Below are 22,552 nucleotides of genomic sequence, written 5' to 3'. Positions count from 1 at the left end.
GAGGTGAGGCAGGAAGGAGGACGCCTGATAAGGGTGCAGGTCTGAAATCCTAAGTGGAGAAGCAGGGAGTTGGAGTCCTGGCCGGGGAGCCTGCCCAGGCAAAGGTGTGTGCGGGGCGGGGAATCACACAGCACAGCCCCGCAGGATCTTGGGGCTGAACTTCGCTGCGGCTGGGGCTCCGGGGCTGTGGCATCCTCCACTGTCCTCGGAGGCCCAAAGCTGCAGCAAAGGGACAGGACCTACTAAGGGGGCCTGTGGTGTGAGGGCTACCCACGTGGCGGCCCGCTCTCTAGCCCTGGCGAGGGGCTGCAGAGAAAACGGGGGAGCCAGAGAAGAGCCCAGGACTCACTAAAGAGCACCCAGGGCTGAGTCCCGGAGAAAGCTGGCTTGTTGGGGTGGGAGGGAGGGGGGGAGAGGAGGAGAGGAGGAGGGAGAGAATGATGAGGTGAGGAGATGAGGAAGAGCTGAGAAAGAACAAGGTCCCCAATGTCCTCGCTCTGTAGTTCCTTCCCCACCAGCAGGTGGCCGCTGTCATCACGGGGGTCACGAGCACCAGCACCAAGCAGCATCACCACCACCAGCTCCAGCACAATGGCAAGTTTGGAGAACCTTCGTTTGTCACTACTGGACAGAGCACTTGAGGCCCAGCGTCTTACTGGATCCCCTCAACCCTCCGGTGAGGAAGGGAATCCCATTTCCCACTGGAGAAGCCAGGCTCCCCGAGGTTGGTCACTTGCCCCAGGCCACACGGAGAGGACAGGCTACGGCAGGTGTGATCCCCAGAGTTGTCCCAGGCGACCTTGCCCCCGCCTGCACTGAGGGGACCTGAGGACTTGTTTCGGGTGTCCAGGCGCAGAGCTGTAGGAGGAGTCGAGCTGTCCTGAGAGCTCGACGGGGTGGGGGGGGGGGGCGTCACTGTGCATGTGCATTTAATATTTCTCAGCTTGGCTTGGAATACACCCGACCGCGTGATTCCCTGTCCGCCATTTCTGGAAATCCTCCTGGCCGCCCTCTGAAAGAGGTTCTTCCCCACCCTACTTGATGGCTGAGGAACTGAGGGACAGCCAGGGAGGAGTAGCCCGGCCTGGGTCTCTTCCCACTGCGAGGTCCTGGGGCCAGCAGGAGAGACTCCGCTGAGGCAGAGGCGTCGGGCTGGGCCAGTTCCTGACTTGGCAGCCCTTTTCTGTGCTGGCCTCCCAACGGCCCTGCAGCAAGAGGCTCCCAGGGCAAGAGAGAGGTCTTCACTCGGCCCCTTAGCTTTCCCCCCCCGTGCAGCCTGGGTGGGCTCCATGCAGGCCTGCCTCAGCCCCAGATCTCAGGACCTCACCAAGGGCCCCTCCCAGGATCCGATTCTTGGGTGGACTTCCCCCACCAACCGGGGGCCTGGGGCAAGTCAAAAAAGGCTACAGGGCCAAATCAGCCAGCCTTGAGGTTGGAACACCAATGCCTCAAGTTTTGAGCTCCCCACTGGCCAGAAGGACCAGGGCTCGGTGAGGCCAGGCCCGTGACATGGCAGACACCTGGTGCCATCATGAATTAGGTGACCCATCAGCATCCACACCACAGGGGCTGGGGACAGCAAATGTGACTGTGTTAAAGCTAGCCATTAGGAGTTATTACGAGTTCCACTAAAGGAGGGGCATGCCAAGGCCAAGAGAGGTCGGGTGACTTGCCTATGGTCACACAGCAAGGAGGCAGCAGGCTTGGGATACAGTCGTGGGTTAGCCTGGCTCCGCATCTTTCTGGGCTTCCAGAGTGGCTGAAGGGGCACCCTGGATAGGGTGCTGGATAGGCTGGCTACCCCGGATATCAGGGGATGGGAGCGGATAGCGGGTCATCTTCGGGGTTGGGTGGCCTCTTTGTAGAGCCCTGGGATTGTGGCCCAGGTCTCAAAGGGAACTATTCTTGAAGAGAGACCTCAAGGGTGGCCACCATGAGACCCGAAGAAGCAGTCCAAAGTCTGTCTCCAGCCTGGGCCTGGGAACCAGTAGAACTTGTGTGTATAGAGGGGACTATGGAGGGGGCGGAGGGAGGGGCTAGGGACTTTAACCCCCCAATCTCCCAGTTTCCTGCGGCTCACTGGGTCACACAAAGAAGTCACTGCCCTCCTTCCCCCCCCTCCCTGGGCTCTCCATGAGAAAAGCACAGCTCAGTGACTGGAAGTAGAAAACAGGGGAATTGCTTCCTCCCTGCTGCCCTCTCTCCCCTCCCCATCAGTCACCAGTCCCATCCCAGCTACCCTTCCTAACCACCACCACTATCTTCTCTCTCCGGAATTAGGCAGGAGCCTCCTGATGGGTCTCCCTGCCTTCCTGTCCCCTCCAACCCGCCCCCACCCCGAGATAGCTGAGGTGAGATTGCTCTCAAACCTAGCTCTGACCATGGTGCTCTCCGGCTGAAATCCTGTCAGTGGTGCCCCGTCCCATTGAGCCGGGGCAAACGTCTCAGGTTGGCGTCAGGACTTTCTTATCTAGGGCTTCACGATGCAGGGGGTGGAGCAGGGCGAGGAGGTGTCCCACAGACCCACAGACATGGGTAATGCAGCCCGTGGGGAGTCTTCTCAACCAAAACATCGATCCTAGTTGTCACTCCTAAAAAATGTCTCTTCAAATATTTCAAGGTAAAAACACCACAGATGAAAGACGTGCAGACCAGGAATCAAAGGACTAAGCCCCCATGGACATTTTGGTGCCTTGATGAGCGCTCCCTTGCCTGGCCAACACTCCTCCCCCACGGTTGTTAACCACCCAGCCTGGGGAGATGGCTTCTCTCTAACTCTACAGTCTTTATCCTTTTCAGGTGCCTTCAGCTTTCCCTGTAGAACTACGACCCTTCCAATACTTCCAGGGAACACACTCCTTCCCCAGTCCTGCTACCTAAATGGGGGAGAGTTGGGGTTGGCATTGTCCCTGCTCTACACTTGCCTTCTCGCAAACCTCCCTCTTTGGAGTTTAAGGTCACTGGCTCACACCTTCTTCCCAGGAAAACACGCCCTCTTTCCCTTCCATTTTTAGCCCCTAACCTGGTCTCCTATTTCTCTCCATCCTTTTCAGAGGCTACGGCCACCAGGTATAGCTAGCTGTGCAGGTTGTTCACTGCACAAGGGCATCTGGCTGATAAACATGGCGGCTACAGTCTACCTCATATTCAAGTTGTCATTAGGTGGGTTCTGGTGAGAGGCTGAGGAGGGGCTGCCTTCTCATCTGCACAAAGGCACACGTGGGCCTCGATGAGGCTGGCAGCCTTTGGGGGGTGGGTAGCCAGATGGTGGGCTGCCGTCCAGGTTCTTAAGTGAAGGAGCTGCCTTGACAATTCCAGCAGGGACAGAAGGAAAAGCCGTCAGGAGGAATGCAATTAGCCGAGTGTCAAGGAGGAACACGAGTAGCAGGCATTCCAGGGATCTGAGAGAAGGCTGGTTGCCAGGCCCTGCAGATTGGACGCACCAGAGCTGCCGGAGGAGTTCATTGCCTACCTGCCCAGGTGCTGGGTTCCCCCGGAGAGCTGGGCTAGGTGGGAGCTGGCCGGGATTACGGCACATTTCTGACTGCTCCCAGACTCCTCAGGGAGGGCACCGACGTATCTCTCTCACCGCTGAGGTCACAACACTGAGCACTGGGCGGGGGGGGGAGGGGGGAGGCACTTGCGTGCAAAACCAACCTGCTCCAAAAAGTCCCTTTGGCCCACCACCTGTCCCCATTTTACAGAGAAACAGATCCAGAGAGGGAAAGGCCACCTGGAATAAGAGATGTCCAAGAGTCTTTCTGCTCAGCCTCTGAATTCTTATCTAGGTCCCGCTCCTCTTAATCCTCCCCTCTCCACACCTGCTCCTCCCTCGGGTCCTCCCCTCTCCAGACCTGTTCCTCCCTCGGGTCCCTGCCCCTCCAGACCTGCTCCTCCCTTGGGTCCCTGCCCCTCCAGACCTGCTTCTCTCTCGGGTCCTCCCCTCTCCAGACCTGCTCCTCCCTCGGGTCCCTGCCCCTACACACCTGCTCCTCCCTCGGGTCCTCCCCTCTCCAGACCTGCTCCTCCCTCGGGTCCCTGCCCCTACACACCTGCTCCTCCCTCGGGTCCTCCCCTCTCCAGACCTGCTCCTCCCTCGGGTCCTCCCCTCTCCACACCTGCTCCTCCCTTGGGTCCTCCCCCTCCAGACCTGCTCCCTCCTTGGGTCCCTGCCCCTCCAGACCTGCTCCTCCCTCGGGTCCCTGCCCCTCCAGACCTGCTCCTCCCTCGGGTCCTCCCCCTCCAGACCTGCTCCTCCCTCGGGTCCCTGCCCCTCCAGACCTGCTCCTCCCTCGGGTCCCTGCCCCTCCAGACCTGCTTCTCTCTCGGGTCCTCCCCCCTCCAGACCTGCTCCCTCCTTGGGTCCTCTCCGCTCCAGACCTGCTCCTCCCTTGGGTCCTCCCCCCTCCAGACCTGCTCCTCCCTTGGGTCCTCCCCCCTCCAGACCTGCTCCTCTCTTAGGTCCTTCCCTCTCCAGACCAGCTCCTCCCTCAGATCCTACCCACTCTAGACCTGCTTCTCCCTTAGTCTTTGATGAGTCTCCCAGCTCATCAAACCTAGACCCAAGGAGGACAGGCTGGATCCCTCCCTCCCTGCCATGAGTCACACACACCCTTCATAGGCAAATTTCCCACTTCTCTCCTCCGCCATGCTCCAGGTCCAAACCATTACCTTGTGACTGGGTCTTCCCCTTGCACTCCCAGAATCCTTTCTTTCATGGAAATCTGAATTATCGGTTAAAAACCTAAACCTAAATTGGACTACGTCAGTCCCCTACTGAGGAGGGGGAGCCACCCCAGTGGCTTCTCAGTGAACTTAGGAAAAAGTCCAAGTCCTCAGTCAGTGCTCAGGGCCAGCATGGCTTCTGCCGCCGGTCTCTTTCCTCTCCTCCCTCCCCTGAGCTCTTTCTGCTCACCCACTCCATTTCTTTGGTGTCCATCCCACGGGCTGCTGGTTGTCCCTCCCCGTGATCCCCACACCCAGATCTTTCCCATCTCCAGGTCTTTGGACAGCAGCTGAAGTATCACCGCCTCTATCCATGAACACCTGCCTTCATGTTGTGCCTTAGCCCCTTCTCCTGCCCAGGACTCCTCACCGTTTATGACACATGTTTGTTTTCATGCTAAATGTCTCTTCAGCTCGAGCCAGGCAGACAGCATGGCTGTGCTAATGCTCCCTGCCCTGTGTTTGTCTAGCCCATGCCTATCATACTAGTAGATATTTAAGAAACGGTCACTGAATGGAAGAATGACTGAATATATGCTGGAAGCTTCCTTAGCTAGTCGATAGCAAGAAAGCCCAGTTCCTAAAGAGCCTCCTCCTTTTCTTTTCTGCCTTTTATGAGAACATTTACTGAAGCAGAACATGACAAGATGTGTAAGCAAAGCCCAAAAGGTCGTCGGTACCATGGGAGCCATAATTTAGTCATGCATCTGTCAGTCAATTGGTTATCAATTGCTGAACAAATATTTAGTGAGCCCTTCTCACGTGCTTATCTTTTATGTGAAGAGCTAATCAAATCCCATGAATCCTTCGAAGACCTGATGCCAGCACACCTCTTCCAGGAAGCCCCCCCACCAATTGTTCGAGCCGCTTTGACCACTGTCCTTTGCTTTCTCACTTCCTTGACAGGTGAGGACCCGCTCCAGCTGGTACCACCTGTGCCGCCCGAGCTCCCTGGCTTCGATCCAGGCCTCTTACCTTGAGCTGGGGAAAATAAGTTAAAGATGAGGGGGCAGGCCAAGACGACCACCTGGCCCGGAGGGGTGGCTGGCCAGCAGGTGAGGTTGTCCCACATCTTGCTGCAGCCTGATGGGGGAAGGCAGAGGACACACAGGTCAGCGTGGTCACCGGGTTCCTCCAGCCTTGGGGCCTGAGCCCACAGGCACCCATTCTTCTTCCTCCTCCAGGGTCCCACCTGGAGGAACCTCCAGCCTGAGAGAGCTGGCACCATCCTGCCCAGGCTGCAGAGGGCCTGTCCAGATGGGCAGCAGGACTACAGCTCCATGGTCCGCAGCGAGAGATGGAGTGCCCCCGGGGGTGTTTTGAAGAGTGGTGGGGGTTTTGTTTGTTGCAGAGATTGGGGGTCTCACCCTGCATTTATGGGCAGGTGCCAGGGATGTCAGGCAGACATCCTGCAAGGTGTCACACAATAATGAATTGTGTAGTATTCTGCAAGACTTTCAGATGAGCCCCTGGGCATTTGTGTAGGTGAAAACCTTTTGTAATGACCAGAGCCTAGACTCTTACTCCATTTTGCATATAAACACCAGGTACTTACTGTACAGGTTTAACATACGTGGGGTTTTCCAGAAATGCAACTGAGTAAAGGGAGGGAAGACTGTGCTTTATTGTATGTTGAACATTATTAAGGTTTTGGAAAATCACATTACCTCCAGCAACGTTGTCCGTGGACCTGAGTCAGGGAAGCAACCACCGTATAGGTCAACCTACTCGTCACATTTCCAGAACGGACAAGCATAGATACAGTCTTCAGACTGTGTCTTATCTGTCAGTGTGATCGTGCCTGAATATGTGCATAGTATTTCATTATAAATCATTTTCCTTTTTATTTTTCTTTTACAACCAGAACTTCATTTAAAAAAAAAAAATGAATGCACATGTCCTGAATTCCGTTTTATAGTAAAGGAGACATTAAAAAATATTTGTCATAAAAGGAGGTGCCGGGTACGATGGGGTGGTGGGATTCAGCTAGGTCTTGAGGTGTCTTCAGAAAATTAAAAAAGCAACACATATGCCCCCAACTCAGTCAAACTGTGATTTGCACTGTGGGGTGGTGGTGCTCAGGAGGTAAGTTCAGAGAAAACCCCGCCCTGCAGGTGAGCCCTGAGGGCTGGCTGGTGAAGGGTGCACAGCGGGGTCCCTAGGCGTCTGCTATAATAGGCAGATGCATGATTTTGCCTGTTTGGGGTCTGGGTGCCAGTGAGGGACTGGGACTCCTCTGGATCCCCTTGCCTGGGGGAGAATTCACTGTTTCTTGGCAACCCTGCCGGGCCCATAGATTTCCTAAGGAAACCCAACCCCCAAGCCAAAGTCAATGCCAGTTGCACCCAGCCCAGCCCAGCCCAGGTCCGAAGGTTCCTAAGTTCTCACGCAGGGGGCCTGGGAGGAGGAGGTGAAAGGATGTGCCCACTTGGGGAGGAGACTTGGGACCCTGAGTGCCGGATGAGCTGGCGGTGGGGAGGGGGGCCTTCTGGGGCTGCAGCAGCGGGGGGGCGGGGGGGGAGCAGAGGCTGAAGGCTGACAGCACCTGGATCTGCGGGGCCTGGGCAGAGAGCACGACCTCCCTTCCTTGGGGGCCCCAACCACTTCTGTCCACTCTGTCTTGAGGCTTCTGTGGCCTCCCTCTGGCTCCCAGTCCCTCCTCCACTCCTGTGCCAGCCTCTCTGGAGGCCCTGGAGGGGTCCACGAGGCCAGGCACCTCCAGCTAGCCGTTCAAGGCCCTGTTAATAATATCAGCAAATGCTTACATAGCCTTTGTATTTGGGAGGCACTGTCCTACTCTCTTTAAATAAACAACTTATTTAACCCTCCCATTTTACAGAGGAGTAACTGAGGTACGGAGCAATACGGTAACTAGCCCAAGGTCACATTGCTGGTGAATGGTGCAGCCTGTTCACACGTTCCTACGCTCCCTTTCCAGCAAACCTCTTGCACTCCTCCCATTCTGAAGGGCTCCAGGCCCATTTCTTATGGGGAATTTTGCTCTGCTGGACTGTTTAGCCCTCTGACTATGCTGGGCACACCTTGTTTTGTAGGCCAGTCATTGTGTCTGGGTCCCCGCCAGACTTCAAGCCCTCTGGATCTCGAGCTCAGCATGGAACTGGGTCCCTGGCCCTGAGCTCAGCTTCCCCAGAAGCGGCACAGGGAGAGGGAGACTGGGCACTGCCCTTCGGGAGGCTGCACTTGGCCTCAAGGACTCTCAACACCACCAGGACTGGTCTGTGAACTGTGACATGGCAGGGGAGCCAGGGAAGAAAGGCCATGGAGGGCATGTGGTCAGGGAAGCTTCCTGGAGGAGGCAGCAGGTTCAGGAAGTTGAGAAGGGAGTGACAGGCAAGCAAATGCTAGTGATGTGGAGAGCCTGTTGTCTCTGTGCGTGCCCCAGAGAGGCCCCACGGGCCCCACCCCATATGTCCCCAGGCCCACAGAGATGCAGGGCCCTGGCGGGCTGTGTGTGCCCACTGGGGACTGCCACCTCAGCAAGAAAACAAGTCTGGAGCCTGGGGTGGGAGGTGGTGAGGCAGGGCAGGGGGCTTCTGCTCTGCCATTTTATAGACACGTGCGCACCAACAGACACACAGACGCGCACTCCCCAGACACAAAAGAACCACAGACGTACATGCAAATACGCATACACGTATGCTTACTTGGACATGGAAAGACCAGGCACAAGCAAGCAAACAAAGGCACAGAGACACCCATGCAACTCACAGATACACATGCACAGACAGGAGTGGGCATACTGCAGATATTCCCACTGATACACGCACACATCCACAAACCAACACACAAAGACACGGCGCACCAGGCAGACGTATCCAGGCCTAGCCACGCTTACAGAGACACATGCCCCTGCCACAGAGAGACACTCAGAGTCCGACATGGGGCTTTACAGGTCCCAGAGGCACAGGCAGCTCCAGACCCACGTGGGCCAAGAGCACACATCTGGATACGCACGAACATGCACAAAGCCCCACACAAGGTCACGGGCAGACTCATCGCCCACAGACGCATACTCGCCCTGCTCTGGATCCGAGGCCGCCTTCCTGGTGACAGGATGTTGGCACCCGACAGGTGCCCTGTGCCAGCAATGACCTCATTGGGATCACGAGGGTGGCTTGCCCTCGGGGCCTAGGAGGCACTGCAGTGGGGCCTGGGATTCTGGGGTCTCGGCCTCTCTGGGCTGCCTGCAGTCCCAGACCCCACTGCTGGGGCCCGCTGAGGCCCATCTACCACATCTCCTGCCTCCCTGCCCTGGAGGGTGGGGGGTGGTGCATAGGCAGTGGGTGGTCTGGCCACCCCTCACCCAGGGCTTAGTCTGAAGGCCCCAGCAGGCACGGCTTTGTCCTTCCTTAAGAGCGGCGGGGGGAGGTAAAGGCCCTCCAGGAGGCTACAGACACTCCCTTATGATGCAGGAGGCAGAGACTCTGGGCACCAGGGCCAAGAAGGAGGGATCCAGGAGGGGTTGCATAACTGTCAGCCTCAGAGAGGTGACAGGAGACTGGGGAGCCCGGGGGGTGTAAAGATGCTCCCTATTCCTGAGCAAGGCGGTTACATAACTGCAAGTGTGGCCTCAGGGAGGTGACCTGGTAGGGACACCCAGAGCAGGCACAGCTGCCCAGCTGCTCTGGCCCTTCCCCGCCCTCAGGGAGCCTTGAGCTCCACCCCCACCCCCACTCCTCATAAGCAGTCTGCCCAGGCACCTCCCACCGCCCCCAGTCTCTCTGCTTCTCCACATCCTGCCCACCCTTCAGAATCTGGCTCAAGGGTACCCTTCAAAGGAAGGTCTCTAATTCCTCCCATTCCTTCCCTGGGCAGCCGTGCCAAGTGCAGGGTACCAGGGGTGGGGGAGTGGGGGGTAGAGGGTGCTGTCTGTCGTCTGATGGGATGGTCTTCCCGGCTCTGGGCAGCTGGGCAGCCTCGGCCTGAGGGTGCCCCTGGCATCACCCTTCCCACCACGAGGCTGGAGCTCTCCCACACCCCCTCAGGAGGAAGAACTGGGCCCCCATGTGTTCAGCCTCTAGGTTTGACTGTGACTCGTCTCTTCAGCTGGACAATGAATGAGCTGATGGTTCATCTGGTCTGCCGAAGATGGGTTGGGCTGGGGAGGGAAGTGTGTGTAGGTGGCACGTCTGGGTGCAGAGTCTGGGGTTGGGAGGAAGGAGCTGGGCCTCAGAACCCCCAACCTAGTGTGTTCTCCTTGGTGAACAGCAGGGAGCTCCCAGACCTGGGGCAGGTGGTGGGATCAGAGAGACCTGTTAGGGCTTCCTGCTTCCATCTGGTCCCCCAGCTTCTCCCAGCATCCTCTCCTCGCCCCCAGCAGCTCCATGGTGCCATCCCCACCCAACATGTGTGGGAGGAATGTACCTGGATCTGGGCTCACACTGTGATGAGAAGCAGGGCTCCCTGAGGGGTCCGGGGCCCTCTCTTCCTGCTGGGCCTCACCTGCTGTGTCATTCTCCAGCTGAGCTTCCTCCAGGCACCTCTTGTGCTGCACCTCGATCATCCGCAGATGGTAACATTCTTCCTCCCACTGCGGGTTGGTTGCCTGGCCACCCTGGGGGACAGAGACAGGGAGGGGACCTGTCATCCTCATCAGTGGCCTACCTCTCATCCACAGACTCCAGGAACATGAGGCCCAACAAGGCCTGTCACTTGACTGACCCAAGTTCCAGACAGAACCCCAATCCCAACCCCAGACTAAAACCCGACCCGGACCTGGATTGGACCCCGAACTCCTGTCCGCCGTCCCCAAAGCTGGGTCTGCCTGGAGGGCCCTGTCATGGCTTCCTGGTGGCTTCTAACAGTGCTGCAGCTGTAACAACTTGGTCTTTTGGTGGGGGTGGGGGGGGCACTATGGCATTACTCTGGACGAAGGTTGGAGGGCCTCTCTGTGGGGCCCAGAGCTGGCCCTCAGGACTCTGCCACCCTCCAGCCTGGGTTGGGAGTCCTGGGTCCTTGCCTCAGTCTCTCTGGATGAGTGGGGCCCAGCTAGTGCTACCGGGTTATGAGGAGTTAGGTCCCTGGAGCCAGGCCTGGGAGGAATCCAGGAGTCTGGGGCTGCATCTTCCAGGCTCTGTCCCCATTCCAGGAGGCTGTGCTGTCTCCTGGGTCACCAGGCTGGGAGGAGGACACTGGCCCTCCTTGCCCGGACCTCACCGGCTTTCTTCTTAGCTTCTGAACGATTCCAGCGGTATGAAATCTAATGAAGGAGGGGAGGTTTCAGGAAATACGAGAGGCCCCTCTAGGATGGCTTGCCATCCCACCACACCTCCTCTGCCTCTGCCTCTGTCCCTGCCCCTGGGAGGTGGGGACAAGGGATGGGAAGGCCCACGCCTCCCAGCCTCCCCTTTCCCGCACGCTGGCCAGGGATCAGGGATGGAACCAGACCTGCCTGCTGGCATGGGGGCAGGCGGACATTGGCATTGGGGCCAACGTGTGAGTACGGGTGATGGCTGCCCAGGGACAGACAGGAAAAAACAGGTCTTGGGAACCACTGGGTGGGCAAAGGCAGGTGAAGGCCTCCATGGAGGATCCACTGAGCTGGTGGAAACTTCTGCGAGTCTCTTTGGCTTTGGGGAAGTGGCTGCCACTCCTGGGCAACCCCATATCAGTTTCCTTCTCCCTGCTCAGGGAAGAGAATGCCACAGTTCCCCAACAGGGCCGTTGGAGAAAGTTCAGCAAGGCAGCTCCAGCATCAAATACTCTCGGTGTCTCTTCCATCTTGTCCCTCCTGCCCTGGGACAAGGTCCTCAATTCCCTCAAATAGGCCTCAAGCAGCTCCCCTGCTGACTCAAAGGCATTTTGCAGTGGGGCTATGGAGGAAAGCACTTCCTGCCTTCTGGCCTGGTACCAAGGGTGTGACTTTGACCACTGTTCTAAGTAAGGTGACCCCACAGAGGGATAAGCATCCCAGGTGCCAGAGACTCTCCATTGCTATAGAGGAATGGGGTCCAAACAGAAGCTGGACAACTCAGTGCTCAAGAGGCTGCACAGCTGAGTCCCTTCCACTCAACACTCCTGTCCCTTGTGGAGGCCATGGTGAAGCCTCATTGTCACAGAGGTCCTCAATGTCCAACTTTCCCATACTTGGCTAAGAACCACAGCTGGCCTAGCCCAGGTGCAAGGGGAAGGCCTCATTGTCCAGGATGCCTTTCAGACGTCCCAGCACCCAGGCCTCACCTGCCCATGTGCCATGGGCCTGGAAGCCCCACAGTGAACCTGGGTTCCATCTTGGACTGTGAACTTTATCAGCCAATGGAGGTAAAGACATGAGCTGGTAAATCATTTAAAACTTGGCATATGGAAAGTAACACAGATCTATTATGGAGCAGGATATGGTTATTCATATAACTGTTTCAAAGAAAATACATGGGATTTGAAGGAAATGTGCTGTGGTCCCTCTTTGGGGTCACATGCTTCCCTTCTTGCCCCAAAACATTACTCAGACTCAAACACTCGAGATGCTCTGTCTTCAGTGATCTGTGGCCGGTGCATGCTGCTCAGGCATGGGAAGAGGGGTGGCCAAAGGACCCCAGAGGTGACTTCTGGAAGAAGAACCTGGGGACTGGCTCATGTCCCACCATTGGTCTGTCTTGCTTGTCTGGAACACGCTTCTCCCCAAAATGCCTTCCCAGCCCTACTGCCCTCCAGCAATGCAGTTTGTTCTGCCTTCTGGCCCCCTCCCAGCCTCGCCTGTGTCTCCTGCCCATTCTCCACAACCCTCCCCCCCCCACAACATGAACATGGGATGGATGGTAGTAGACCATCTGTTGTTGCTGCCTTCTACCATCCTTTACCTTCCTCTGGTGCCATGTCATCATCTCGATCTGGGAAACTACCTCCTTCCCCACTCCTAGTTCTTGGGGTGCTTGGTGTCTTCTAAGAGGTGATCAGACTTGAGCCCGTCAGAGCATTCCTGGCCTTAGTGCCTGGCACGTGGCCCAAGTCAGGCTGCTCAGAGCCAGCAGGCTCATTCCTGGGATTTTGGATTAAGCGACTAGACAAGTAGATTTGGTCTTTCCAACTAGACTGGAAACCTCAAAGGGTGCAGGGGTTGGGACTGCTGCTACCATCTTGTTGCTTCTTGTGTTGTTGTGGAACACAACAATGAAGGCCACACAGGTAAAGGCTGAATAACGGGATGGAGGAAAAACTGGGTCCTCTTGACATTTTCTGAGTCCCTGGACGCAGCCATGCCTGAAAGTAACCCTGTTTCCAGCAACATGAGTCAGTATCTTTGCTTATTGCTTGAGTAAGTTGAGTTTTCTATCCCTGTAACCAAAAAAGTCCGGACTTGTGCTCTGAGGACAGGACAGTGGATGCCCTCATTTGCTGGGTCCTCTTTTTTTTTTTTTTTGAGAGAGCACGCAAGTCAGGGGGAGGGGTAAAGGGAGACAGAGAGAGAAAATCTCAAGCAGCCTCCATGCCCAGGGTGGAGAAATGCAGGGCTCAATCTCACGACCCTGAGATCACAACCCGAGCTGAAATCAAGTGTCGGATGCTTAACCAACTGAGCCACCTAGGCACCCCTTTGCTGGGTCCTCTTAAGCCAGAGCTGTGGCCATGCTGTTTGCCAAGAGATAATTCCTTTTTAATCACCAAGGGCATCATAGGGTTCTTAGCACCTTCTGCTTACCACTCTCTGACGGTGGAAGGCTGTTGGGTCAACTTCTCTAGACAACTCTGCCTGCCCCACCCAGCAGCATAGCCACAAAGCCTTTCCTGAGTGGCAGTTTGCAGAGGAGGGGCAGGAGGCCCTGAGGTAATCTGGCAGTGTGGGCCGTCTCTGAATAAAGTGAGGGTAGGCTGGAAGATGAGCTCAGTCTTCACGCCAATTTAGCTGAGTGTTAGACCCCATCTGCAGAAGGGTAGAGGAAAGAGAGACCCAGTGGGGGACCTGAGATCCCCTAGCAAGTGCACGTTCCTAGATGGGACCTGCATCTCTGACCACTAGTCTGGACTACATCAATCCTGCTCCATGACCTTGCCTTGGGCCATCTGATCTACCATTGCTCTTTGGGGGACAGGGCCAGGGCAGCTCCCTGTAGCCCTTATCACTGAGGAATTCAGGCAGACTTTGAACTTCCTCTTCCACTTATTTCCCTATGCTAAACATCCTCATTATACCTCTGGACTCCAGACACACTAAACTGGAAAATTCCCAGCCAGATACAGCCAAGCCTACTGATTCCAGGAAAGGGTTCCAGGGTGGGATATAGCTGGGGTGTGGGCTTCATAGAGAATGGGTAGTAGAGGTGCATCTTTGAAGAGATGTAAATTTGATCATTAGAGGTGGAGTAAGAACATTCCAAAAAGTAGGAGCAGTGTGTAGAGAAGCATGGAGGTTTGAAAATGCCTAATACACGCAAGGTTGCAAATACACGGTGTGGCTGCAGCCAAGGGTCCTGAGGCATCAGGAGACAAGTTGTGGGACACGGGCAGGGGCCAGGCTTCATCAGTTCCTGCCTGGACAAGTGTACTAGCTTTCAGCCCCACCGCCTGCAACCCAAGGTCCCCAGGGCCTACGAGTCAAAGCCCACACTTCAAAACTGGCATTCAAGGCCTTCCCTATTTCTACTACTGCCTATATTTCCTGACTTGTCTCCTGGTGCCCCACATGGAGAGGAGAAAGCAGGGCTTTCTCTCAGGCCCTCACTAATTCCCCTGCTGGGCTGAGCTCCAATGAGCTTCAAGTCACCTGACCTTGTGGGTGGGTTGAGGTGGAAGTTTCAGGCCAGATGGAGCCCCCAGCACCCTCTCTATCACAGGAGTTCCTGAGCCCAGAAGAGGAGACCCGGACAAGAGTGAGGAAGTCTGTAGCCTCCCTTGCACCTGGGTCCTCTTCTGTCCCCTGCCACAGTACTGGCTGGATGTGGGAGGTTACGGACTGGATGTTGGCAGGAGAATCCTGAGTCTCTGCTTGGGGGCAGGGATTAACCAAATCTCATGAATTCTGCCTGCTTACCTGGGTCCCTCCTCTCTGTCCTCACTGTGAGGGTCTTGGGAGAAAGCAGAGCTTTCTCCTCCAGGTGGGGCTCCCTGAGATCTGGGGTAGGGTGCAGATGCTGGGATTTGTGGCTCTTAGATGCTCGGGGCTCTGAAAGACAGGGAGAGGGGCTGACTCAGGTTTTGTGGGTGCCCCACCCACCCCTCAAGGGGAGCTTGAGCTCACAGCTCCTGGTTTGGAATCAGAACCTTCAGCCTCATCCAGGGACAGAGAACTGTGACAGTAGGAGCCAAGGGAGCCTGGTGAGGGAGCAGGAGTCCGTCTGAGAGGCAGCTGGTTTCTGAGAGGGGTCTAAAATGCAGCAGGCTGTTGGATTTGGTGAGACAGAAGAAAGAACCTCCTGCCCACAAATTGCCAAGCCCCGGGAGCTACCCTGAATGACTTGTGCTTCTGAGGCTTGTTGAGGAGGGCCCTTTGCCCCTGCCAGGGATGACTGGGGAACGGAGGAATAAAGAGCAAGGGTGGTCCCATTTCCATTTACCATTCCCCCATCACCAGCTCATATCCCATGATTTATTTGAGCCTCCTCCCCCCATTGAAATAATGGGGCAACAAAGAACCACAAGGGGAAACTGAGGACCCTGAGAGAAAGCAGTGTGGTCAAAGGCACACAGGACCCCAACCCAGCTTCCCAGGCTGTGCCCTTCATTCTGGCTTTTGTGTTTGAATTGGTAAGAAGATGGAGAAGGTGCAGTGGAGGAAGGAGAGGAGGAGACAGGGGGCAGTGGGCCGGGGGCCACAGGAAGGTGAGGTAAATCATGGGATGCGGAAGCCACAGAAAAGTGGAGAAATATGCTCCCAGCTTCGCAGAGGGCAGTCCAGGAAGTTGAAATAAGGCCGCATCCGATTGGGGAGGGGCACAGGGGAGACGTCTGGGGTGAGGGGAACGTGGGCTAGCTTGATCTGGGTGGTGGCTACACAGGTGTGCACACCGTGTGACAACTTCCTGACCGGTCACTGCAGATTTGCACATTTTACGAATTAAAAAATGTCTCTGAAGTCCTGGGGCAGCCCACAGCATGCTACGGCTGCTTTGGAAGAAGCAACTCCTTCTTCCAGAATCAGACTGCCCACCACTTCCTGGCTGGGTGACCTTGGGTAAGTCTCCCCGCCTCATCTGTAAAAGGGGGACAATGACAGCACCATCTACTTCCAGGGCTGTGTCCAGGGTCACATGTCAAGGACACCAGGGGACCGCCAAGAAAGGTTAGCAGTCATTGCCAAGGGCCCAGCCAGCCCCTTGCGCCCGGCTGGCCTTGCCATCTGCGTCTGGACCCGGGCCTCGCCACAGCCTGGACATGTTGCAGAACTCCAGGCAGTCTGCAGGTCCTGCCGGCTGCCGGGTGGCCGCTGTGCCACCAGAGGGGAGGCCTCGAGTCGGGCATTCCCTCACCCCTTACTGCTGTCTGATTTCTCCCCCCTCCCTATTTTTACATCCTTTTGCCAATAATCTGAAGCCTCCCCTTTCTGAATATCCAAATTTTGCTAACCGCACCTCCTCCTGGGAGAGGCCGAGCTCTGGGTGGTATGTGGGGGGCGGACAGGGGTAAGACAAAGAGGGAGACCCAGGGATGCTGGTGTGGGAGTGGAGCAAGAAAGAACTTTCCACATCTCAGGGTGGTCCCAGCACAAGGGCTCTCATTATTAGAATACAAGCTTAAAGATGTTCCATCGGGGGTTAAGCCTGGCCCCATTTTTAAGGGCCCTTCTGGCGGGGCATCCTTAGGGACACGAAGCCTCTCAGGGATTCTTTGTAGAGGATCACTGTGGCAATGGCCGGTGAAGCAGGAGCAGCAGGGACTCAGGTTTAAATCCTCTGCCTCTTGAAAGCCATCCTGGGCACCCCGGGGGAAAGAGGACTCAGTTTACACACACGGTGTGTGGGGTGATGATGTTGGTGTTGGGCCCATCTGCAGAGCGCTGTAAGCCAGCACAGACAATGGGCTGAGTCTTCCATACAGAGTCGGTTGGTGACCTCTTCCTCCTTTTCTGATGTGTACAGGAAGAACTTGTTTTTCAGATAGCAGGAGGCACTTCCTGAGAGATACAGACCCTCACATCATGAGCCACATGAAACTGGGGAGCAGATAAAGACTGGGGCCCTGTCCAGGGAAGGACTTGATGTTCACCCACCCACCAGCTCACTGTACAGGCGAAGGATCCTTGCAGTCAGACCCCTAATATCACCATGCAGCTTGGGGTGCTGGACCAAACGCTGTTTGGGGATATCTGAACGTAAGATATTAAGGAATTCCTGTTCATTTTGTTCGGGGTGGTGGTGGTATCATAGTGATATAGGAAAATGTCCTTTGGTTTTAGAGAATGCATCTTAAAATAATGTGTGGTGCAAGGTCATAATGTCTATACTGATGTTAAAATACTTCAGCCAAAAAAAGGGAAATGATGCCAATATTAATTGTTATGGGTTATCGGTTGTCAAACCCAGGGATTGGGATGAGACGAGCACGGGACGTTCCTATACTGCCATTTTGCTGACATCACCCCAAGGATTGGCTATTTCCATGCTCATTATATTCTTCTCTCTCTCTCTTTTTTATACGTTTAAAAATTTTTTTCACAGTAAAAAGTTAATTTAAAAAACCCATAATGTGGTAGAGAGATAAAGGTGTGTTTCTTTTACTTCTGAAATATATCTAAGGTATGGGAGCAACTTTGCACATATTATACATTTGTGTTGGGAAGTCCAACTGGGGAGGGCAGAGTGTGGGAGGTTGAGCAGCAAAGGCAGGGAGAGAGGGACAGGGTTTCATCTAATCCACTGGCCCCGTGCCTGCATCCCTGGCCAGAGGGGCCACAGTGAGGGGTCCTAGGAGTTGGGTTGCTATTGAGGCTGCCCACCGTGTAAGGAAACTGTTGCCTACCTCCCGGCCTTCCCTGAGATGACCCATCACCTGCCTGGGCTTGGAGCCTCACCCCCACATTGCCTGGCTACCTCATGAAGACACCCCTGTCCCCAGGGCTCCCGAGCTGGGGATCAAGAGAAGAGATGGCCTATCCCAGGTCACACAGCACTTGGTCCTCTCTCAAGTCTTGCGGAAGGGGTAAGATTGTGCCCCAGTCACAGGGTGGAGCTGGCCTCCAGCCCAGCCCTCTCTTCCTATTTCTCCTGCCCGGGGGAGGGGGGGGCAAGATTCCCACCCTCCCTTTTGTGATGAGGAAACCGAGGCCCTTCCACAGAGATCAAACATGTTCTCAAGGGCAACTGGCCATTGCCATGGGAGTAAGGTGAGGACCAGGTCTAATGGCTCCAAAAACATCAGGGAGGGCTGAGACTCAGGGCGCCAGGATGGGAGGCTAGAAACTTCCGAGGGGAGGTCACTCTTCCAGCACAGTCCCCTAGGAGCCCCGGGTGGGCCTGAGGTTGTCACTCCACTCGAGGAGGAGGCCGGACCTCACTGTAGCTGTGTTTCCTAAAGCCCACAAGGTGGTCTGCTGGGGGCCAAGAGGGCCTGGCCAGCTGTGGACAGCCTCTGCAGAGGCTGAGCCCTTCAGGAGCAGGTGGCCAGCAACCTGCCTCAGAGAGGAGTTAGGAGGAGCCAAACTTTCCCAACCCCTGGGCCATCCCAGCTTCTGGGGCCTGGGGGGAGCTGGAGGCTTCTTCCTCCTTCTGGGATCAGGCCCATTGTTCCTGCCAACAGAGGCTCTTTTATAGTTTCTGGTGGAAGGTTGGCCCCTTTTGGCCAAAGTCTTTAGGGCACTGTCCTGCCTCCCCCAGGGAGCCTTCCCTGACTGCTCCTCTCAGAGACCCTTGCCTCAGGGCTGGGAGGCTGCACCCCACACCTCTCTGGGCTCTTCCGCCTGGGCCACTGGCTCTGCTCTCCCTGACCAGCCCGAGAATCTTCCCAGGGCAGGACCTGGATCTGCTCCTCCTCTGACACCCCTCCCCCTCTCCCTGGGCTGGGCATTGCCCCCTGTGCCTGCTGTCCAGGGGGTAGGAGCCATGGAAGGCCTGACAGGTGGCCTTCAGGCAGACTTCCTTTTCTGAGACACTAGAGGTTTTCTTTCCTTTTTTGCTTCCCTGTTCAGAGATTCCCCCTTCCCTGACTGAGGTCAAGGCCCCATAAACAGGAGTGATAAGGCCTTGGGCCTTTACACTGAACTTTGCAGCTGCCATTTTATGGCTCCATTAACGTCAGCCCCCCTCAACCCTGAGTCTGGCTGGAGCGGGATTGCCTGGTGTCCCTTCAGGGTGGGAGCTGGTGGGGAGGAGGTAGAAGTGGAGAAGGATGTGGGGACTCCTTCATTCCAGGCTGCCCTCATCCAGTCCTTCTGCCTCTGCGGTCCCAGCCCTGCACGGTGCTGGGCGGACAGCGAGGATGACAGATGGGATGGTCAGAAGAGCCCAGGCTGGGAGGTGGGTAGGGCTGAAGAGTGGGGTCAGAGTGGGAAGGGCTGAGTGGGCTGGAGCAATCAGGGAAGGCTGTCTGGAGGAGGTGATGGAGTAGGGTATTAAATGAATAAAATGTAGAAAGACAGGGGAGCATAGGCATTGGAGGAGCCAGGCTTGGATTGTCTCAGGAGGTGGGGGGCAGATGTGGCCAAGAAGGAAAGGAGACGCTGCTGAAAGCACCCTGCCCCTGGGCTGAGAAGCCTCCAAGGCTGGGGAATGGGGTACCAGTGGTAGTCCCAAGAACTGGGGCTCATCCAAGGAGAATGTGTAGTCAGAGCCCAGTGGGGTGAGCCAGAGGGCTGTAGGTAAGGCCTGGAAGCTCCATGACACTGAGGGGCTCTAAGTGGTGCAGAGGTCTGGGGCTGTGGCCTTAGGGCCAGAACCCAGCGAGGCTTTGAGAGCTCAGGAGGTGGGTCTCATGCCTCTCAGTGGGAGGAGGGGAGGCTCCCACCAATTGTTAACAAGTTCTGCTCCCAGGACAGGCAATGAGTTTCTTGTCCCCAGGATGTCAAGACATTAGCTAGATGGAAACAGAGATTCCTGCTTTGATGGAGGTGATGGTAAGGGAGGTAATCATGGGATAGAAGACACTAGGTGATCAATATACTCTACCCACCCACCAGTCAACCTGGAGCTGGTGTCAGATCTGAGACCCACTTGGTTTTTAGGCTCTGACTAAGCAGCAACCCCTGATTCCTCAAGTCTTGGGATAGGGAGAGAGAGAAAATCAACCTCAGTCCAGGACTGATTAGTGGGGGACAGGTGTCTTTGGGACTTATTTTGCCCATCTGTAAAATGGGCTTGGGTGGATTCAATGAGTCTTGAGGTCTTCCCTGATCTTAGAGGGAGATGATCCATGCATCTCCCGCCTGAATCAGCATCTGTCCTAGAGGTGAGCCACCCAGAGCCACACACGAGGGCACAGCCACGCGGGGCGGTGGGGGGGGGGTGGCTCACTGGCACACATACATCAAAGGCATACAGACACCTATGTGGGGAGGAAGCAGAAGCGGGAGAAAGAGGACGCCACTGCTTCTTGGCTGTGTGCACCTTGCTCAGCTTTCTCCAAGCACATGTCTGGCCCTTCCTCATAAACACCGCCCTCAACCTCTCACTGCCCACCACCTTCCACCTGGGGCTCTTACCTGGCAGCTCTGCTCAGTGGGAGGGCACAGGAAGGGCCTGCCAGTCAGCCACCTTATCCCAAAAGCCCTTGCCCAGCGGGTCTGCTGCTGAGACGTCACTCCTACACGTAACACACAACGCCCCACCGATACCTCCAGAGGGGCACAGCACACAACGACGACCCCCACAGACACCCTCTCTGCCACCCACTGTCTACCAGGCCTTCCATTTCAATCGACCACAGTCCCCCACCCTGCACCCACTGACTTCCCCGCCCCACGCAAAACGCAGCCACTACACCGAAGGCAAGTTTATGGAGCACGCTCTCTCCTGGCGCCCCTCCACCGGTGTCCCAGATCGCCGCTCTGAGCAGGCCCTCAGCAGCGCTGGGAGGGACTAGGAGCGACCAGGACCCCACCCCTCGGGTCTAGATCCGGTCCGAGGCTGAGCTGGGAGGCGAGACCCGGTGCTCCGTGCCCCGCATTCCCTTTACACAGACGTGCGCACAGACGGCCCGGCTCCCACTGCCCCCACTCCACCGGCGGAGGCCGAGGCTCTGGGCTGCCCGGCGGGCACTCACCGCGGGGCCGAGGGCGCAAGCGAGGGCGCTGGCCAGCACACAGAGCCAGCCGGCGGGCGGCGGGCTGCTCGGACGCATGGTCCGCCCTGAACCCGCGGCAAGCGGCCCGGCGCAGGGAATGGGCGGGCAGGCGGCGCACCGCGCGGTCGACGGCGGGGAGCCCCGGCAGAGTGGCGCGGTCGCGGTGGCCCCAGAGCGAAGAGGCGCAGCTCGGTGCTGGAGGCGGGCCCCGGGGGCTCGTCTGACGGGCGGCGGGTCTGGCCAATGGATCGGCAGAGGCGGGGCCGCCGCTCAGGTGTGGGGCGGGGCTGGGGGGCTCTCCTGCCAGTGGGGAGTCCCCGCGCTCCCTCCGCCGATCCCCGCACGTCAGTCCTCAGTCGCCTGGCATTCACAAGCCTTCTCCCCTTCCGACCGCATCCTCGGTAGTCTCAAGACCCCAACACGCCGCATCCTTCCCTGCTTAGCTCACAACGTTTCCAAGCGCCTGGATGCCATCTCCCACTCCCGCACAACCCCCTCAGCCCCGCCCCAGGACGCTCTCCACGTCCACCTTCAGAGCTACCTCCTCCAGGAAGCCTCCCAGCCAGCCTCCCCATATCCCCCATTATTGCGCCTCGGAGGACTGGTGCGGGCGGGCAGGACTACGAGACAGGACAAGTCACTTCTTATCCCCCAGGCTGTGGGCTGCGGCCTGAGTAGGGTCCTAGGTTGTAAGCGACCCGGAGGTGGGGCACGTGGTTTGATCCATTTTCAATCGCCCCAGCTCATCCCTCCTCCCGACGGGCCGAGCGAGGGGAAACAAGGGCGCGAGTGAGGCCCGACTCCGGGTTCCTCGGTGCCCCGCCCCCGAGCCCAGGCGACCCGGCAGGGCGCGCTTGGCACTGGCTGGGCTCCCGGGCCCTTCACGACCCGAGAGTGAAGGGTCGTGCTTGAGGGAGGATGGCACGTCCGCGCCTTCGCGAGTCACGGCCCCGGCACCTCCCGAGGGAGGCTGGGCCGAAGTTCCAGCGCCCCCACGCGGGGAGGTAAGATCTGTCCCTGGTGCTCAGGACCAGGCTGCACAACCTACCTGTAATGAAGCAGGAGACTTCCTCCTCCTCCCGCCTTCCCTGTTTTACAGCCGGGGAAACTGAACTGCAGAGAAAGGCCTGGCCTCGGGCCGCCTGCCTCTGGTGCCTCGCTTCCAAGCCTGAGCGGGTCGGGTGCTGGGTGACAGCGGACCAGCTTGTCTCCACTTCGCGTCTTCGGGGCTCAATTTTATTCGTCCCTAAAATGAGGCGACGGTTCAACCAGCGCCGCGCCCCAGAAGGTCTTCTTGTAGACCAAGAGCAGGTGGATGCCTTGCCCTCTTTCCGAGGGCTCGGAACGGTGTGATGGAGGCTGGAGGTGGCCGTGGTGGCGGCAGAGATAGGGTGGATGGTGGATGAATGTGATAAGGGGATGACAGTGTCCAGTGGAGGGGCGGGGAGGACTGGCGAGTTCCTCGGTCTCCCAACGGGAAGCGAGGCTCCTTGATGGAGGTCCAAATCCGGGCGCTGGCTGACCAGCAGGTGCATCTCCGCGGACCCACCTGGCTTCCCTCCTTACAGCGCGGGGATACTCGGGCCGCTGACTTTCTGGCGTGGGATGAAGTTATGGGGAATTAGGGAAAAGCCTGAAAGGGATGAGCTCCCAGCCCCTCCTC

At 57.2% G+C, this 22,552-nt stretch overlaps 1 protein-coding gene across 3 annotated transcripts in view; it reads right to left on the bottom strand.

Annotated features, from left to right (window-relative positions):
• Window positions 1-21,048, bottom strand: part of VIPR1 (vasoactive intestinal peptide receptor 1) — a 32,231-nt gene extending 11,183 nt beyond the window's left edge. For all 3 annotated transcript variants that reach the window (XM_027585258.1, XM_027585260.1, XM_027585259.1), the window contains exons 1-3: window positions 20,869-21,048; window positions 10,189-10,300; window positions 5,701-5,808 (exon numbers count right to left, since the gene is read on the bottom strand). In XM_027585258.1, coding sequence (XP_027441059.1) covers window positions 5,701-5,808; window positions 10,189-10,300; window positions 20,869-20,946 — 298 coding nt within the window. In that variant the 5' untranslated portion in view covers window positions 20,947-21,048. The remainder of the gene's footprint in view (window positions 1-5,700; window positions 5,809-10,188; window positions 10,301-20,868) is intronic.
• Window positions 21,049-22,552: the final 1,504 nt, after the last annotated feature.

This window comes from Zalophus californianus, chromosome 1 (genome assembly GCF_009762305.2).
Source record: "Zalophus californianus isolate mZalCal1 chromosome 1, mZalCal1.pri.v2, whole genome shotgun sequence".
NCBI lineage: Eukaryota > Metazoa > Chordata > Mammalia > Carnivora > Otariidae > Zalophus > Zalophus californianus.
This window is presented reverse-complemented; position numbering and strand designations above follow the sequence as displayed.